This window comes from Jaculus jaculus, chromosome 16 (genome assembly GCF_020740685.1).
Source record: "Jaculus jaculus isolate mJacJac1 chromosome 16, mJacJac1.mat.Y.cur, whole genome shotgun sequence".
Classification (NCBI taxonomy): domain Eukaryota; kingdom Metazoa; phylum Chordata; class Mammalia; order Rodentia; family Dipodidae; genus Jaculus; species Jaculus jaculus.
In genome coordinates this window covers 13,393,390-13,409,142 of record NC_059117.1, presented here as the reverse complement: position 1 = coordinate 13,409,142, position 15,753 = coordinate 13,393,390, and the positions used below count along the sequence as shown (strand labels likewise).

General features: G+C 46.7%; 1 protein-coding gene across 1 annotated transcript in view; it reads left to right on the top strand.

Moving 5' to 3' along the window:
- Positions 1–15,753, top strand: part of Adcy1 (adenylate cyclase 1) — a 121,626-nt gene that overhangs the window by 95,252 nt on the left and 10,621 nt on the right. The window contains exons 15-19 of the mRNA XM_045135472.1: positions 8,066–8,182; positions 9,052–9,198; positions 9,732–9,830; positions 13,933–14,047; positions 15,330–15,454. Coding sequence (XP_044991407.1) covers positions 8,066–8,182; positions 9,052–9,198; positions 9,732–9,830; positions 13,933–14,047; positions 15,330–15,454 — 603 coding nt within the window. The remainder of the gene's footprint in view (positions 1–8,065; positions 8,183–9,051; positions 9,199–9,731; positions 9,831–13,932; positions 14,048–15,329; positions 15,455–15,753) is intronic.

Sequence of the window (15,753 nt, the reverse complement as noted above, 5' to 3'; positions counted from 1 at the left end):
GGTGTCTGTCAGCTGGCTTCTTGGGTTCTAGAACTCTAGTGTGAATATCTTCCCAGAGCTGGAAACTAGACTTATAATGAGCCAGGAAGACCCTGACAACAAACAGGACGATGAGATAGAGTTCTATAAGCATTTTTAACAGGTCACTCACTTGGCTCAATGGTCTGAGCCCTATACTTCCAGTTGGGGACACCCCTGGTGTAGACATTTTCTCATCTTGTTTGGCCTGACCTTTACTTGGCTCTGATTATTAAATTCTGTTATTAATTATTAAATACATCATTTAAATGTTATTAAATTGGCATTTAACCCTGACATTTAACCCCCAACCATGCCTGGCATTTTTGCTTATGCTCAGTTTTTTTTTAATTTTAATTTTTTTGTTTTTGAGGTAGGATCTTACAGTAGTCCAGGCTGGCCTGGAATTCACTATGTAATCTCAGAACCACAGCACAGCTTTCCAGCAAGTGTGGGACATGAGTGCATTTCTCATGTCTGGCCCCCGAGCACGTGTGTCTGGGGGAAGGCTGGCTGGAAAGAACACACTGACACATTTTTTCCATAGATGGGTAACAAGGAACGTCATCCTGTCTTCCTGTGACCCCAGCAAAGCATGGAGCTTCCGGGACTTTGTCTCTTTGGCCTCTGGACATTTAGTCAGGTTGTACTCACATCACGGTGCCTCACTGTCAGGATAAACACCATCAGGGTTAATTATTTACGGACCAGATCAGCCTCACAAACCCACGTAAGCCTGGCTTTGCTTTGCCCTTGTGAGGACACCCGTCTTTAACTACTAGGGTACTTTTGGCCCAGTGTTATTTTCTTTGAATTCAGTGGATAATCCCCATGGCAAACATAAAGTCCAATGCTTATGCTAATTATCCTATATACAGTTAACTTACTTGTTTACCAATAACTGCTTAATCTAAGGCTAATTTCCATCTTGCAATAGCCATTACTAACTCTGAGAGGGAAAACTGCCTGTGGGTTTCCCAAAGCTTAGGCAGGGGATCCCCAGCATTAGAACTAAATTAGAGAAGCCGTTACATTCCTTACTTAAGTCCCTTGTGTCCTTGGCTGTGCACTTTTGCACAGGGCGACAGTAGCAGAGAATTCGCACCATACCGGTTGTCAGCTGTCTTGCGCTCTGCAATGCTGTAGCATGTTGGTTGTCATTTTGCTCCATTATTTGACACAGGCTTACTTCCGAAGTGTGAGGGAGACAGATGATTCGCAGTCATCTCCACCTATGTGTCTCATCACGTCTCAGTGCCACCGCACTGGACGCTAAGCCCTGAGCTTAGCTCTGGGAGCAAGCCACATTGCACCACAGAAGTGTCATCATCTGGTTTTGATATCCGAGTAATGCTGGCCACCCAGAATGAGTGGGAAATTTTCCATTCTTAACAGTATTCTGGAAGAGTTTAGTCTGCATATATGCTTAAACCCAAGGTATATTATTATTGTTTCTGTGATGAACATTTTATTTTTTTTAATTTTTATTTATTTATTTGAGAGTGATACACAGAGAGAGAAAGAGGCAGGGGGAGGGGGAAAAGAAGAGAATGGGTGCACCAGGTCCTCCGGCCACTACAAGCAAACTCCACATGCATGCGCCACCTTGTGCCTCTGGCTTACATGGGTCCTGGGGAATTGAGCCTCAAACCAGGGTGCTTAGACTTCCCAGGTAAGCGCTTAACTGCTAAGCCATCTCTCCAGCCCCCATTTTATTGTTTTCAAAAGCATTTAATTGAGAGTTTTTAACTTGTGATTTCTGGTGCTTTTCACATTTGTGTGTAGATCCAGGTTTCCATCTGGAATTTGCTCTGTCCTAAATGACTTGCTTTAACATATCATGAAGGTATGTTGGTACAATTTCTTCAGCTTTTGGATAATTAAAAAATGTTTATTGTGCCTTGCTGTTTAGAAGACTTTTTAAGAAGTAGGATTCTAGGATCAGAATAGGATTCTGATGATGGGTGACTCCAGAGATCTTCTCCCAGCTTCTTTGTGGCATGGCTTGTGAGATGCCTGCTTCCCTGGACCTGTTTCTCTGTGTGCAAAATGTTGTTATTATCTGTCTTTTTAAGACTATTGCTGGCTTTCAGCAGTTTATGGTATACTTTAGTGATGGATTTTTTTATGGTTTTCTTTTAGAGTGTTGCTGTGTAGCCAAGTCAGCATGGAACTCACCGTACAGCCTAGGCTGGCTTGAAAAACATGATGCTTCTGCCTCAGCCACTTGAGGGCTGGGATTACAGGGGTGCCCAACCATGCCTGGAACTTTTGCTTATGCTCAGGTTTTTTTTATTTTTTTTATTTTTATTTTTTGGTTTTTGAGGTAGGATCTTACAGTAGTCCAGGCTGGCCTGGAATTCACTATGTAATCTCAGAACTCATGATGATCCTCCTCCCTTGGCCTTCTAAGTGCTGAGATTAAAGGTGTGTGCCACCATGCCTTGCTTATGATTGGGTTTTATTGAGCCTCTTGAATCTGTTGGTTTATAATTCCATAAGATTTGGTGAAATTATCATAATTTCTTCCAATATTTATCTATCTTTGTCTCTTCTTCTCCCTCTCCTTTCTCATCTTCCTCTTTCCTTCCTTCTCCTCTTTATATCTTTTCGCCACCTCAGAAATGCTAGTTACACCTATATTAGGCTTCTTAAAATTGTCATTCACCTCACTAAACCTCTTCAGTTTTTTTGTCCTTTTTCTGTTCCATTTTTGACAGTTTATAACAATATCCTCAAGTGTATTGATCTTTTTATATTGAAATGTCTGAGACATTGTGAGTCCTGACAGGTGCACTGTTCATCTCAGACATTGTGATTTTCTGGAAGTTAGGATCTTTTTATATCTTCTTTGTTTGTACTTGACATGATTCTCTCAGCTTCTTGAATGTATAGGGTACATTTATAATCACCATTTGCCTCTGTCCAATCCCATTAACCATGTTCAAGTTATTATTGATGTATTGTTTTCTCCTTTCACTATGGATTGTACTCTATTTTTCTTTTGTGCTTTCTTTTTTATTGCTGAACAGTGAACCAGGGCTTCAATACTAAGCAAGAATTCTATCACTGATCTGTACCCCAAATATCACATGTTCAATTTTTAATGGGAGAGACATTTTGAATTTTGAAGAAACAAAGGAATGCTTATTCTAGGGCTGCTTTACATGCTATCGAGGTAAAACTCTTCAGTATTTTATCTGATGCCCAGTGAATTATAGAGTTTTCTATTATTATCAATAATCTCCTGGGCGATTCTTTTCCTGGCCTATGTTGGCCAGTACTCCCCCGTAAACTTGTTTGAAGGAGTCCTCCGTCTTCTCTCCGTATTTCCCCTGTAAGCCCAGACTATCCTGGGTATCTGTCTCCCAAATTCGTCAGCTTTGGGAGATCCCCAGACTCCACATGCAGGCCGTAAACTGAACTGTGCCGAGAGTAAAGCGGATCTGATTTGAGCAGCAGGTCACTGGATCTAGAGAGAAGGGCAGTGACAGAGAACAGCCCGTGGCCATATTGGCAGGATGCCGTAGATCAGAAGTGCTGAGCTGAGTATGAGGAGGTTAAGCATCCAAATAGAGACATCTTCAAGATAGTCAGTCTGCTCCTTGTCATGTGGACAGTGTGCATAAAGTCTTGCCCATAAGCTGGAGGAATCACCAGTGATATGAATGTGTCCTTGGAATAGCTAGCTTGTTACCCAAAGTTAGAATTTTCAGTTGGCTAATCCTAGATCCTCTGTCTCCTTTGCCTGGCCCTGTCCTCAGGTTGGTCATTTTCTTACATGGCTGTGGCCATGGGTTAGAGGAGAATCAAGCAATGGAGCTGGTTCAGTGCCCAAGTTTACCATGGCAGCTAGATTGTTGGCACCAGCTAGACAGGATAGAACTGAAAGGAAATGTGTTTTAAGCAGTTACTTATAAGAATAAACTAGACTAGGCAGCTTAGTGCCAGTCCCAGAAAGAAGTCTGAGAGATGGCCAGGTGACTGCTGGCAGGTGAGTGCTTGGGGACGCTGGCATTTGGATAAAGCCCTGCTTGCCAGGCTCTTGCCTGGAAGAGGCCTTAGTCACAACCCAGCCTGCTGCACTTGGCCTGAACATCTAGTCAGTGGGGGACTTTCAAACTAGTCTCAGGGAAGAGGGTGGCATGAAGAACTGAGGTAGTTCCCTGGGAGAGGGGGCTCTAGCTCTCCCATAGTAGCCCCCTGAGAGTAAAAGCAAGGCCTCGACAGCCCCTTGGTGGCTTTAGAGCCCACGCGTAGGTGAGGCAGGCTGTGTAGTAGTAGATTCCCAGCTATGTGGCTAGTTGAGGAAGAGTGGATGATGGTGCAGGATAATGGAAATCTCCTCACTAACTCCCACTTGACCTCCGGAAGTCTTCAACACAGCCGTGAAGAGAAGTGGTGAGTGTGTGATCTCACTTTCATTAGGTGTGGGTTGGAGGTACCAGACTGTGGCTTCTTCAGCATTTGGGGACATGGAAAGAAAGCTCCAGAAGAAAAGCGCGGTCTTCCTCACCTCCAGGGAAAGGCTCGTATCATGCCCTGGTGTGTGAACATCAGTGGAGAACATGGGAATGTCTGTCCCAGAGCCCTGGAGCCTGGAAGTCAGGGGAGAACGTTAGGAATGTTTGTCCCAGAGCCTTTATAAAAGTTTCTTAAGGAGTCTGTTCCTTGAAGACTGCTCACATTGATCCTTCTGGTGGTTCAGCCATCACCGACAGCCAGGCAGCCTTCTGTGGTCAGCTATACCCAGTCCATTGTGCCTGGTCTGAACCACTCTGATCTTAGAATGCATTCACCTGAGGGACAGTGATGTCATGCAGAAATGAATGTCACATCTGGTCCTTACCCTCATACTGTGAACTTCATGTATCCAGAAGATATGCACTTTGGGGGCCTCGGGCTCAAATCAGTTATCAAAAGAAAGAAGGTGGCATCAAATACCTCACAACAAGCTTAGAAATCTACCCTCCTCTCCCATTAGGACTGAAGATGCTTGATCTTAGCCTTCCAGTACTTGCTCTCTTTGTTCCTCCAAAAGAGCTGGATCTAGGTCACTAGATGGGTCAGGGAGGAGGACATGAGAATTTCTTTATAATTGTTTAAGAAATGTGGAGTCCCGATGCTGAAGAACAAACTAGCAGTCAGACTCTTGGCAGATGCCCTGTGACCCTTGCAGAGGGTCATAGCCAGAGGATGGCACCACCATATGGGCTGTCCATTGTGAGGAACACACTGTTGTTTCCAGGCATAGGCTGAGGGTTGCTCAAAACGCTTTGTCAGGGTGATGATGAGAGCTGCTGAAGTGCACGTCGGTATCCCAGGGAGTTGTCAGATTAGGCCATTGGTTGTTTTGTTTTGTTCGTTATACAAAGTGACAAATGCTCCAGCAATGACCTCCTTGGTCAATAAAGGTGCCCTGGTCGATAAATTCTAAAATGTAAGCACACATGAGATGGGAAATGCCTTTTGAAAGAAAGTGTCATCAAGAGAACATTTTGAAAACAGAAGTTCAACGTGTCTCCCTCATATGACCTTGCTGACAAGAGTAATGGTGCAACCCACAACAACTCACCTTCAAAAGTACCACAGTCAGCCGGGTGTGGTGGTGCACGCCTTTAATCCCAGCACTTGGGAGGCAGAGGTAGGAGGATCTCCGTGAGTTTGAGGTCACCCTGAGACTACATAGTGAATTCCAGGTCAGACTGAGCTATAGTGAGACCCTACCTCGAAAAAACAAACAAACAAAAAACAAACTATACTGGTTTTAAAATCTTATAGGTAGAGAATTTCTGTGAATTTTCATCTTTACTTGTTAAAAACATAAGAATAAACTTCTGCTTCATTTATAAAAATCACTGGCACAGGGAGAATAGACATTTGTCACTCAAATTTCAGTAGAAATCTTCATATGTGTGAATGGGTTAAGAAATACATGATGATTAGGGAGGATGGTGGATTGGGCAGTCATTAAATCAGCATGTTTGTATAAGCAGCACTTAGGGTGAGATCTTTTAATTATAAGGTGATAAGTCAAGGTGTTATTTGTAATAAAAGTATATTTGGGGCTGAAGAGATGGCTTGGTGGTTACAGCCCTTGCCTGCAAAGACAAAGGACCTAGGTCGATTACCCAGGTCCCACATAAGCCAGATGTACAAGGTGGCACATGCGTCTGGAGTTCATTTGCAGTGGTGGAGGCCTTGGTGTGCCCATTCTCTCTGTGTCTGCCTCTTAGATAACTAAACATAAGAAAGTATATTTGACTATGTTGTTTTTATAAAATATTACTGACATTAACAATGTTTTATTTTAGAGTAAATTTTTGTGCCACTAATAAATAGAATCAATCTTATTTTTTTCTCTTACCCTTTATATTTTTCTTTGCCTATATTAGCATATAGTGTGTTGAAGGTAGTTATTAATCCATGTCTTATAGAGAGGGTACTTTGAAAACTGTTATATTGACAGGTGTGGAGAGTGAGCAGACAGTGAGAGCCTGGAAATCAGAGTCCATTGACCTCTGAGAAGGACCCAAAGCAAGTCATGTATTTATTTCATGAAGTCTTGTTGCCAGAGGGTCACCCCAAATAGTGGCAGCTCTGCATAGAAACATGTCCTCATCCCCTTCTGATGCCTTTCTTTCCAACACAGACCAGGGACCCGGAGCCCCTTTCAGAATTGCTATTTACAGAGCAGGCTCCAGCTTGTCTGGGTGGTGGGCCAATGTCAGTTCTGGTTTGACCTGGAGTTTAGGGCCCAAGGTTGTCTTTCTCACCCACGCAGTATAGTCTACCCTTTGTAAAGAGCAGGAAAAAATATATTATGGCTGTCTGTGTGGGTCACATTGACTTATTGACCTTGTTTTCCCAAGAGCACCCTTGAGAGCTTTCCATGCCCTTCCTGATCTTTCACCCAGCGGTCACTGTGTTTTCATCCCTAACTGATTTGGCTTGAGGCCTCTTCCACACCTCTGTTGTGAAATCTCTGCTCCTTGTTTTAACTGGTGGGATCACAACATGAAATCTAGCAACATGCAAAGGGCCAAGTCAACTCTGTCCCAACCACTCACCAGTGGGAAGCCCTGGTCTCTTTCCAAAGGTCCTGGCAAGTACAACCCTAGGAACGACACCTCAAAAGATGGGTGACAAGACACTGAGCCCAGAGGTGTACCTGCTCTGCCCTTGGTTTTGGCCCTTGAGTGATGCTTTGGCCTCTGAATGGTAGCCTTTGGTGGCAGCCCCAAGCATCCAGGGCATCATAGTGACATTTCTATCATACTAGGCATTTGATATCCAACAAAGGCTGATGCAAAGAGTACTTCTCAAGCCAAACTCCTTTTTGAGGGTTAGGTTTAGCACCAGGGATATACAGTGGCCTTAGAGGTGTCTGCCTCTGAAAGCTATGTTGTACTCCCAGCAGCATCCCTTAGAGAATCATGCATGGGGATGTCCCTTTCATTATTATCAGCCTCTTTGGGGCTCTAGCTGGTGGTGAGCAGGCAGGGACCAGACTGCTTCTGCCATTTTTCCTGTCAGACTCTGCTCTTGGTTTTGGGAGTTGGTGGTCACTGATCCAAGCTCCCGAATCCACCCTATCTCCCTCGCCACAGCATTCCTGTCTTGGCTATGGGGGGACGTGAACTCTTGCAAGAGGTTGCAGGGGGCTTCAGGTGCCTTACGTGGGTGACTGCCACCCACTTCTGGGCAGGGAAACCAGAGTTCAGCTGGTGGGTGGGCTTATACTTCAGAAGAGCCACGATGACACTGGTTCCCAGGGGGTGGCCAAGGGTGAGGCAGAGCCTGAAAATGGAGTGGGGGAGAGCTGTTGTCTGCCCATTAAAAGTTCCAGTGGGTGGGGTGGTGACTCATGCAGGCATCCCTGAATCCCTCAACTCTGGAACCAGGCTCTGGTCCCTGTGTCTGGTGTTCAGCGGGGAATATACTGGTGTAGGCCATCTGGAGTCCAGCGTGGGTGGTCAGAGAGGAGCCACGGTGGGAGGGCGGAGGCAGCATACATGGCTAGTACTCATGACCCCGTGACCCCTAGGCAGAAGAAGAGCGGGATGACATGGAGAGAGTGAAGCTGGACAACAAGAGGATCCTCTTCAACCTCCTGCCAGCCCACGTTGCCCAGCATTTCCTCATGTCCAATCCCAGGAACATGGTGAGCGCCCGGCCCGTGGATGCTCTGCCCAGATGACCGACCCCCCACGGGGCTCTGCTGAGTGGCAGGAGTTCCTAGTCTATAGCTTCTCTGTGGCCCTCTGCCTTTGCCACTGCAAGCCTCGTTGGTCTTCAGAAATCCCAGTGCTTTAGTGGCTCAGGTCCCCACCTGGCCTCCCGCCCAGCCTCCAGGGCAGGATGGGCTCTGGGCCTCCATGAAGCTCCCAGGGCCCCAGGTTGACAGGGAGGCCTGGTTTTCAGTCATTTTCCTTTTGGTTGTGAAAGAGTACATGGGATTCTTAACACTCAAGAGAAGAAAGTAAGCTTTAAGAAACGAGATGTTGAAAGTAAATGTTCTTTTTCAGGTTCTGAACATTTCAAATGAGGTTTCCCTTATAGCTCATTTTTGGGCAATAAATGTCAAAAACCCAGAACATGCCTGGCTATATAACAGTTTTATTGATACATGTACTCCAATATTTGGAGATTCCTTTTCCTTTCTCTTCTTGGCATATATAACTGGTTAGCACTCCTCACAGCATTCCTGCTGAGTGACTGCTGAGGTGGCCTTGGAGCCACCAGCAGCACAAAGCAGGTGCTTTCAGAGTAACGAGATTTGGGTTGGTTTTTACGTATGTAAGGGCAGGAAAACCAGGAAGTTCCACTCCTTGTTGGCTGGGGCGCATTTTAGAGCCACGTAGAGTGTGTGGTTTTCCTGTGGTCTCCCCGTCCCTGCTGCCTCCTCATCTTTTTGGGCACCAGAGGAAGCCGACCGTAGGGACTGGCGAGTCACGCGGCCTCACCGCGTCAGGAGCGCTGGCGGGCGCCGCGGCCTGGCCCAGCGTGACGTGCGGCCCGTGTGCCCTGCAGGACCTGTACTACCAGTCCTACTCGCAGGTGGGCGTGATGTTCGCCTCCATCCCCAACTTCAACGACTTCTACATCGAGCTGGACGGCAACAACATGGGGGTAGAGTGCCTGCGGCTCCTGAACGAGATCATCGCGGACTTTGATGAGGTGAGGCTCAGTGGCGCCAGGCACATGCGGGGTGGCGTGGTGGTCCCTTCCTGTCTTGCTTGTGTCCTTTTTGCCACATCCTCTGTGGGTGGATGAGGAGAGACATACACACCTGTGTCCTTTGCAGTTCAGGTCAGCTGTGACAGTTAAAGCAGAGTGTCAGGACGCTAGGGTGGGAACTAGGTTATTGGCCAGGGTTTGGACAACTGCAACAACAGCGGTAGTTGGCTTGGCAGCTTCCTGTGTAGGAAGTGGGAAACTGCAGGCCCTTCCTCAACCGGGCAGTATGTCCACCCCATCACTGGACATAACCATCCTCCCCAGTGAACGTGGGCTTGGCTGTGTGTAGGGACAGGACCTGTCCTATAACATCTCCCCTGGCTGTGTCTTTCACACATAGCCCCAGACCCAAAGCAAATAGGAGTAGCTGCTGCCCACCAGGTGATACCTCTGCTGCGACTCCTGGAGGCTGATGACTAGAGTGCTGTCATTCAGGTGTCATGTGACGAGTAACGGTTCTGTGTTTTAACAAGCTCATGGACAAGGAGTTCTATAAAGACCTGGAGAAGATCAAGACCATTGGGAGTACCTACATGGCTGCGGTGGGGCTGACGCCCACGGCAGGGGCCCGGGTGAGTGCTGTCAGCTCTCTTAGGTCAGGGCCCAGCTCCGCTGCAGACGGATTTGGGCCCCTGGGCAGGTTCCTAACCTGGGATGGGTTTCCCCTGCACTGGATTAGGGAAGTGGATGCTAGGTTGTTTTGCCAGAGGCTGATTCCCTTCAGACTGGATCTCTGAGGAAAGCCCACATCCTTATCCCTCCTTGACAACTGCCTTGCCTCCCTGCCACTCCCTGTTCCCTCCACCCAGCCTTGCATCACTGAGAACTCTTCTTCCCCAAAGAATTGCAAATACAAAGGTTAACATTCAGAACAGATCTGTGGCTACTAAGGAGATTAATTGGGTAATCTTCCAAATCAGAAATCAAAAGCTGAAGTCCAGCAAATATTGAAGCAGCATGATACCAACCATCTGCATTCTCTCCCCGGAGACAAGAGCAGAGATGCTGCTGTCTAACTCATTCTAGGTCAGCACCACAAGCTAAAAGACCCCACCAGGAAGGAAAACCTCAGACAAGTATTTCTCAGTGTTGTGTGAACTCTTTTCTCTTGAGAAGCCTCTAAACACTTGCTGCACCACAGGCTGGGCACCTCTAACAAACTGAAGACAAATTCCACAAAAATCTACCTGGGTGAACCAATGACTTTATTGGGCTTCCTTATGGGGCATGGGTGAAGGATTACTTACAAGAGCATGGGGACCCCAAAACAGTCCCATTGAAGGGTCTCATGCCAACATGGATAACAAGCTCCCCATGACTGAGTGGATGGACCTCCCATTCCTTGTTTTTCCGCCCTATGTGAACTCAGTCTTCCAGGAGCCCCCATGATCAGTGCACAGGGCCTAACTGAGACCTCGTCCCAGGTGGGGTCTGGCGACCCTTCCCTGCCCCTCTCCTTCTATGCAGGAATGTCAACAGGCTCAATGTGGAGAGTATTTGGGTGCAGTCATAGCTGCTTCTGATAAAGAGGGCAATAGTTATTTTTCTTAGAAGGTCACATCACACAATACTCATGAATACAGATGTATAAATTCCTCATCAAACATTAGCAAATTGAATTCAATAAAAATAAAAAAATATTCTATATGAGATCTAAGTAGGATTTATTCCAGGTATGAAATTTATTCCAAAATGAATTTATGAATTTATGAGGTTCACCATAGGATTTGAAAGAAGAACTAAAACTCTTTGTTTGCAGATGACATGACTATATTTGTAGAAAACCTGAAAGAAATAAAGGGGGAGAAAAAAGCATTCCTAGAACAAATGAACTGATAAATGAGTATCCTGCAAGATTGCAAGATATAAGGTTAATGTATAAAACTCAGTCTTGTTTCCGTATACTTGCAATGGGCATTTGGAATTTGCATTTACAAATATAATACCATTTACAATAGCACTAAAATAAAACACTAAGTACAAATATAATGCACACATGTAAGATCTACATGAGGAAAACTGTTCCTTGGTACTGAAATGACTATTGTCAAGATGTCAGTGCTTCCAAATTTGATTTGGAAATTTAGCACAATCTAAGTCAAAATCACATAAGAATACCTGGTGACACTCAGATTCCAAGTTTATAATGAAAGACCACTCTAACAAGATATTGAGAAGATTGAACTTCAAAAACTACAGAAATCCTGGCAGTGGTATTGAGGAGGTCTGCAAATAGATCAGTGAACTGGAAAGAAAGCCCAGAGCAAGATCCCATAACTATGCTACACTGATCTTCGAACTTGAACATGGGCAGCATGGTGGAGGAACAGTCACCTCTCCAACCACTGGCTATCCACATGCCAAAAATGAACCTTCACAGAACTAGCCTAAATGAAAAATTTAAAAACTGGTCTGGAGAGATAGCTTAGCGACTAAGGCATTTGCCTGCAAAGCTAAAGGACCCAGGTTTGATTCCCCAGGACCCATGTAAGCCAGATGCCCAAGGTGACACATGCGTCTGGAATTCATTTGCAGTGGTTAGAGGCCCTGGCATTCCTATTCTTTATTTGCACCCCCCCCCCAAATAACTTTAAAAATATTTGAAATATTTTTTAAAAAATTTAAAAGAACCTCTAGACAATTAATATGAGAAAAAATGTAATGATCTGGAATTTGGGGCTTTCAGATAGAACAAGAAAAGCATAATCAATGGGAGAGAAAAGCATTAAGTTGGACTTCATTAAAATGAGAAACTCTACAGATGATACGTCTCAGAGACTGCACAGGCTACAGGCTGGGAGAAAGTCTGTATACTCCACCTGTGTGATAAAGAGCCTGTCCTGTTCAGCAAGAAGGAATGTGCCAACCTATTTAAAATATGGACACACCGAGCAGGCACCTCCTCAAAGATCCGCAGGGTCAAGTTAGCTTAGGAAAAGGTGTGCAGCACCACATGTCCTTGGGAGCTGGAGATCAGAACAGCGACACAGCATGTCAACCTTTTGAAAACTCCCAACAGTGACAAGTGCCCAGAGCGGGTGAGGCTGTGGAGCATGGTGAACCCTCCTTTGCTTCTGGTGGGAATGCAAAGAGGCCCAGAGACTGAGACCAGATGGCAGCTTCTTGCAAAGCTAAACATACTGTCACCCATGCCGCCCTGCAGTTGCTGCCCTTGGAGTCACCTAGACGAGACACGAGCCCACGTCCACCCAGCAAACCAAGCACAAATGTCCATGGCAGCTTTACTCATAAACACTGAAAACTGGAAGCAAGCAACTTCCCTTCATTAGGTGAGCAGGTAAAGGATTTCTGATAAAACAAGATTGAATATTACCACTTTATAAAAAGAAACATTCCAGTGAAGAACAGTCGTGCAGTGATTGTGAGCACAAATTATGACGTGAAAGAGGCCAGCGAGGAAGGACTGCAGACTGCGATTCCAACCACACGAAGTTGCCCCTGGTGGCTGATGGCTGTACCAACGTCTCCCAAGGGCCATTTGATGAGCAACATTTCTGTGTTTTAACAAGCTCAGGGACAAGGATTATGATAAAGACCTAGAGAAGATCAAGGCCACTGGGAGTGCTTGTATGGCAGTGGTGGGGTGGAGTAGAGGTATTTTAGGCCAAGGAAGGTGTTCCACGTGACACTGCATTGGTGGATACGTGCCGTTATATATCTGTCACAACCTGCAGAATGAGCCACACCAAGAACAAACCCCAGTGTTAACTGTGGCCTTTGCTTGGCAAGACTGTGCCAATATTGGCTCAAGGGTTGGAACACGTGTACCACTGGAATATAAGAATTTAGCAACAGCCAAAGCTGTACGTGGAGGAGGATGGTACATGGAAATTTTGTGTCATCTGCTTGGTTACATATCAGCCTAAAAACTGTCCAAATAACATTAGTTCTCTAATTTTGAGGACCAGTAAATTTCCTTAATAAAGGAAAATTAGGGCTGGAGAGATGGCTTAGCGGTTAAGCGCTTGCCTGTGAAGCCTAAGGACCCTGGTTCGAGGCTCAATTCCCCAGGACCCACATTAGCCAGATGCACAAGGGGGCACACATGTCTGGAGTTCCTTAGCAGTGGCTGGAAGCACTGGCTTGCCCATTCTCTCTCTCTCTCTCTCTATGTGCCTCTTTCTCTCTCTGTCACTCTCAAATAAATGAATTAAATAAACAAAAAAAATTTAAAAAAAGAAAAATTAGGAGCCTTTCAACTGTCCCTGCTTCACAGAAGAATGGACTGGATCACCTAAACACATATAAACAGAGGTGGTGCGAGTCTCCTGGACAGAAGTTGTTGCTGCTTCCTGTCACATGTCTGTTGTCCTTGTTTCCCATTTACGAAGAATAGTGACAGCATTATCTGAGCAAGAATGTAGACACTTGGTTGGTCCCATGGTTGGCTATCCCCTCAACACCTGCAGGGGGTACAGCTTGGACTCACATGACCTTGGAGTAGTTTCTGCTTTTGTCTCTTGGGAGCCACATTTTGGCTTTGTCTCCTGCCTGCAGAATGTTAGGCTAGGTATGTTCCCAACCAGATACCAAGAGCACCCACATTTTCCAAGCCTGCTGCGTTTTGTAGGAATCACATCCCAGTCCCAGAACCTGCCCCTGCTTCCTTCCCTAGCAGCCCCTGAAACCCGGTTCCTGTGTGTTCACGCCTAGGCTAAGAAGTCCATCTCCTCCCACCTGAGCACGCTGGCTGACTTCGCCATTGACATGTTTGATGTCCTGGACGAAATCAACTACCAGTCATATAACGACTTCGTCCTCCGAGTTGGTATGTGGCTCTGAACCTGTCCCCATCACTGATGGGGGACACCCTTCCCACCCTGCAGGGTTGGCACAGGCTCCTGGTCTCACAGGCGAGAGAGTGGTCCCGCCCAGGAACTCAGGGTTGCCCCTGAAGGTGGCTTGTAGAAGTGGTGATGCTTCAGGAAGGGATATAAGAGTGAATACTCATTGTCCACCAGAGCGCCCCATTGTTGCGGTCATTCAGAGGTGTCTCTGTACCCTCACTCAGCTGGGGAAGGGCTCCTTCTGTCATGGCCCTGGTGGCTTCTGGGCTGAGGCACTGGGTTCCCTTAGAAAGACCCTTTGGTGGGAGTCCAGCGTAAGGCCCAGGCAGCAACTTCCCTGACTGTTAAGTGAAAAGGGAAAACTATTCTATGTTGAGGTCCCTTTCTGTGTTTATAGAACTGTGGTTTTCTGAAGGATTATTAATCCCAGATTCACCTTTGATCTGAGATGTAGATAGTTTATTAAAATGATTCTTACTAGTGTAAAATCCACTTAAATTAAATGTTAATATTTATATAATAATATGGGATTAAAGGTGCACATCTTTAATCCCAACACTTGGGAGGCAGAGGTAGGTGGATAGCTGTGAGTTTGAGGCCACCCTGAGAGTACATAGTGAATTCCAGGTTAGCCTGGGTTAGAGAGGGAGACCCTACCTTGAAAAAACAAGTGTATAGTTCCTCTTTCCCTCCCCCTTTTCCTCTCAATCTCCCTTCCTTGCACGTAGCCCAGGACTAGAAATTAACAGCCAGTAAACAGCCTTGGCTGGTGCTTGACTGTAATGGTGATGGGAAGCTTCCTAGCAGGAGCTTGCTGGTGTCCTTAGAAGTGAGTTCTGTTGAGGCGTGGTGTCCCCCAAAGCTGGGGGCAGAGCAGCCCCTGGCCTCACTCTCAGTAGCCGTCCATCCTCCCGGGCCCAGGGCTCTGAACAGTGTCATCGCTGATGTGACCAGAAACAGACTGGATACGACAAGATAAGCTGAAGTTAGTTATAGGACTTAGAACTTTTCCTCGGGATTGGGAATTGCTTCTGAGGGCCAGCCCTGCTGTGCGCGTGGAGGATGTGCTGTGAGAGGGCAGCCTGGGGACCCTGTGCTCGAAGGGTTTGCCTGAGGTGAAGCCTCGCCCCAGGTGACCTGAAATCAAGACCCTGCGAGTGGAGTGGCATCTTCCCCACCAGATGCGCTTGGGCACACTGGGCGGCCCTGGCAGCTGAGCTGTGTTTCCAGCTGCCCACAGGCCATGCTGTGGGTGTTTTCCAGGCATCAATGTTGGCCCTGTGGTGGCCGGAGTGATTGGCGCTCGCAGGCCCCAGTACGACATCTGGGGAAACACGGTCAACGTGGCCAGTCGGATGGACAGCACTGGGGTCCAGGGCAGAATCCAGGTGAGTTCACCCAGAAACCCCTAAGACACAAGGGCCCATTTGGCAGGTGAGGAAGCTAGGCTACTTAGAGGTCTGTAGCCAGGAAGTGGTAGGGCAGAACCAGCTGTGTGTCTCAGTCTGGTGCTGGACCCGGACATCGCTGCCAGTCCTGGCAGTTTGATTTTGCTACTTGTCTCTGATCCAGCCGTGGGGCTGGCTCTCGAGGGAGCACACGCGGCATGGTGGTCAGTGTGAGTCGGGGCCTTAGCACACCGATGGCCTGGCTTCGTGGTGTCTGCCCTTGTTTCAGAACCACGGCC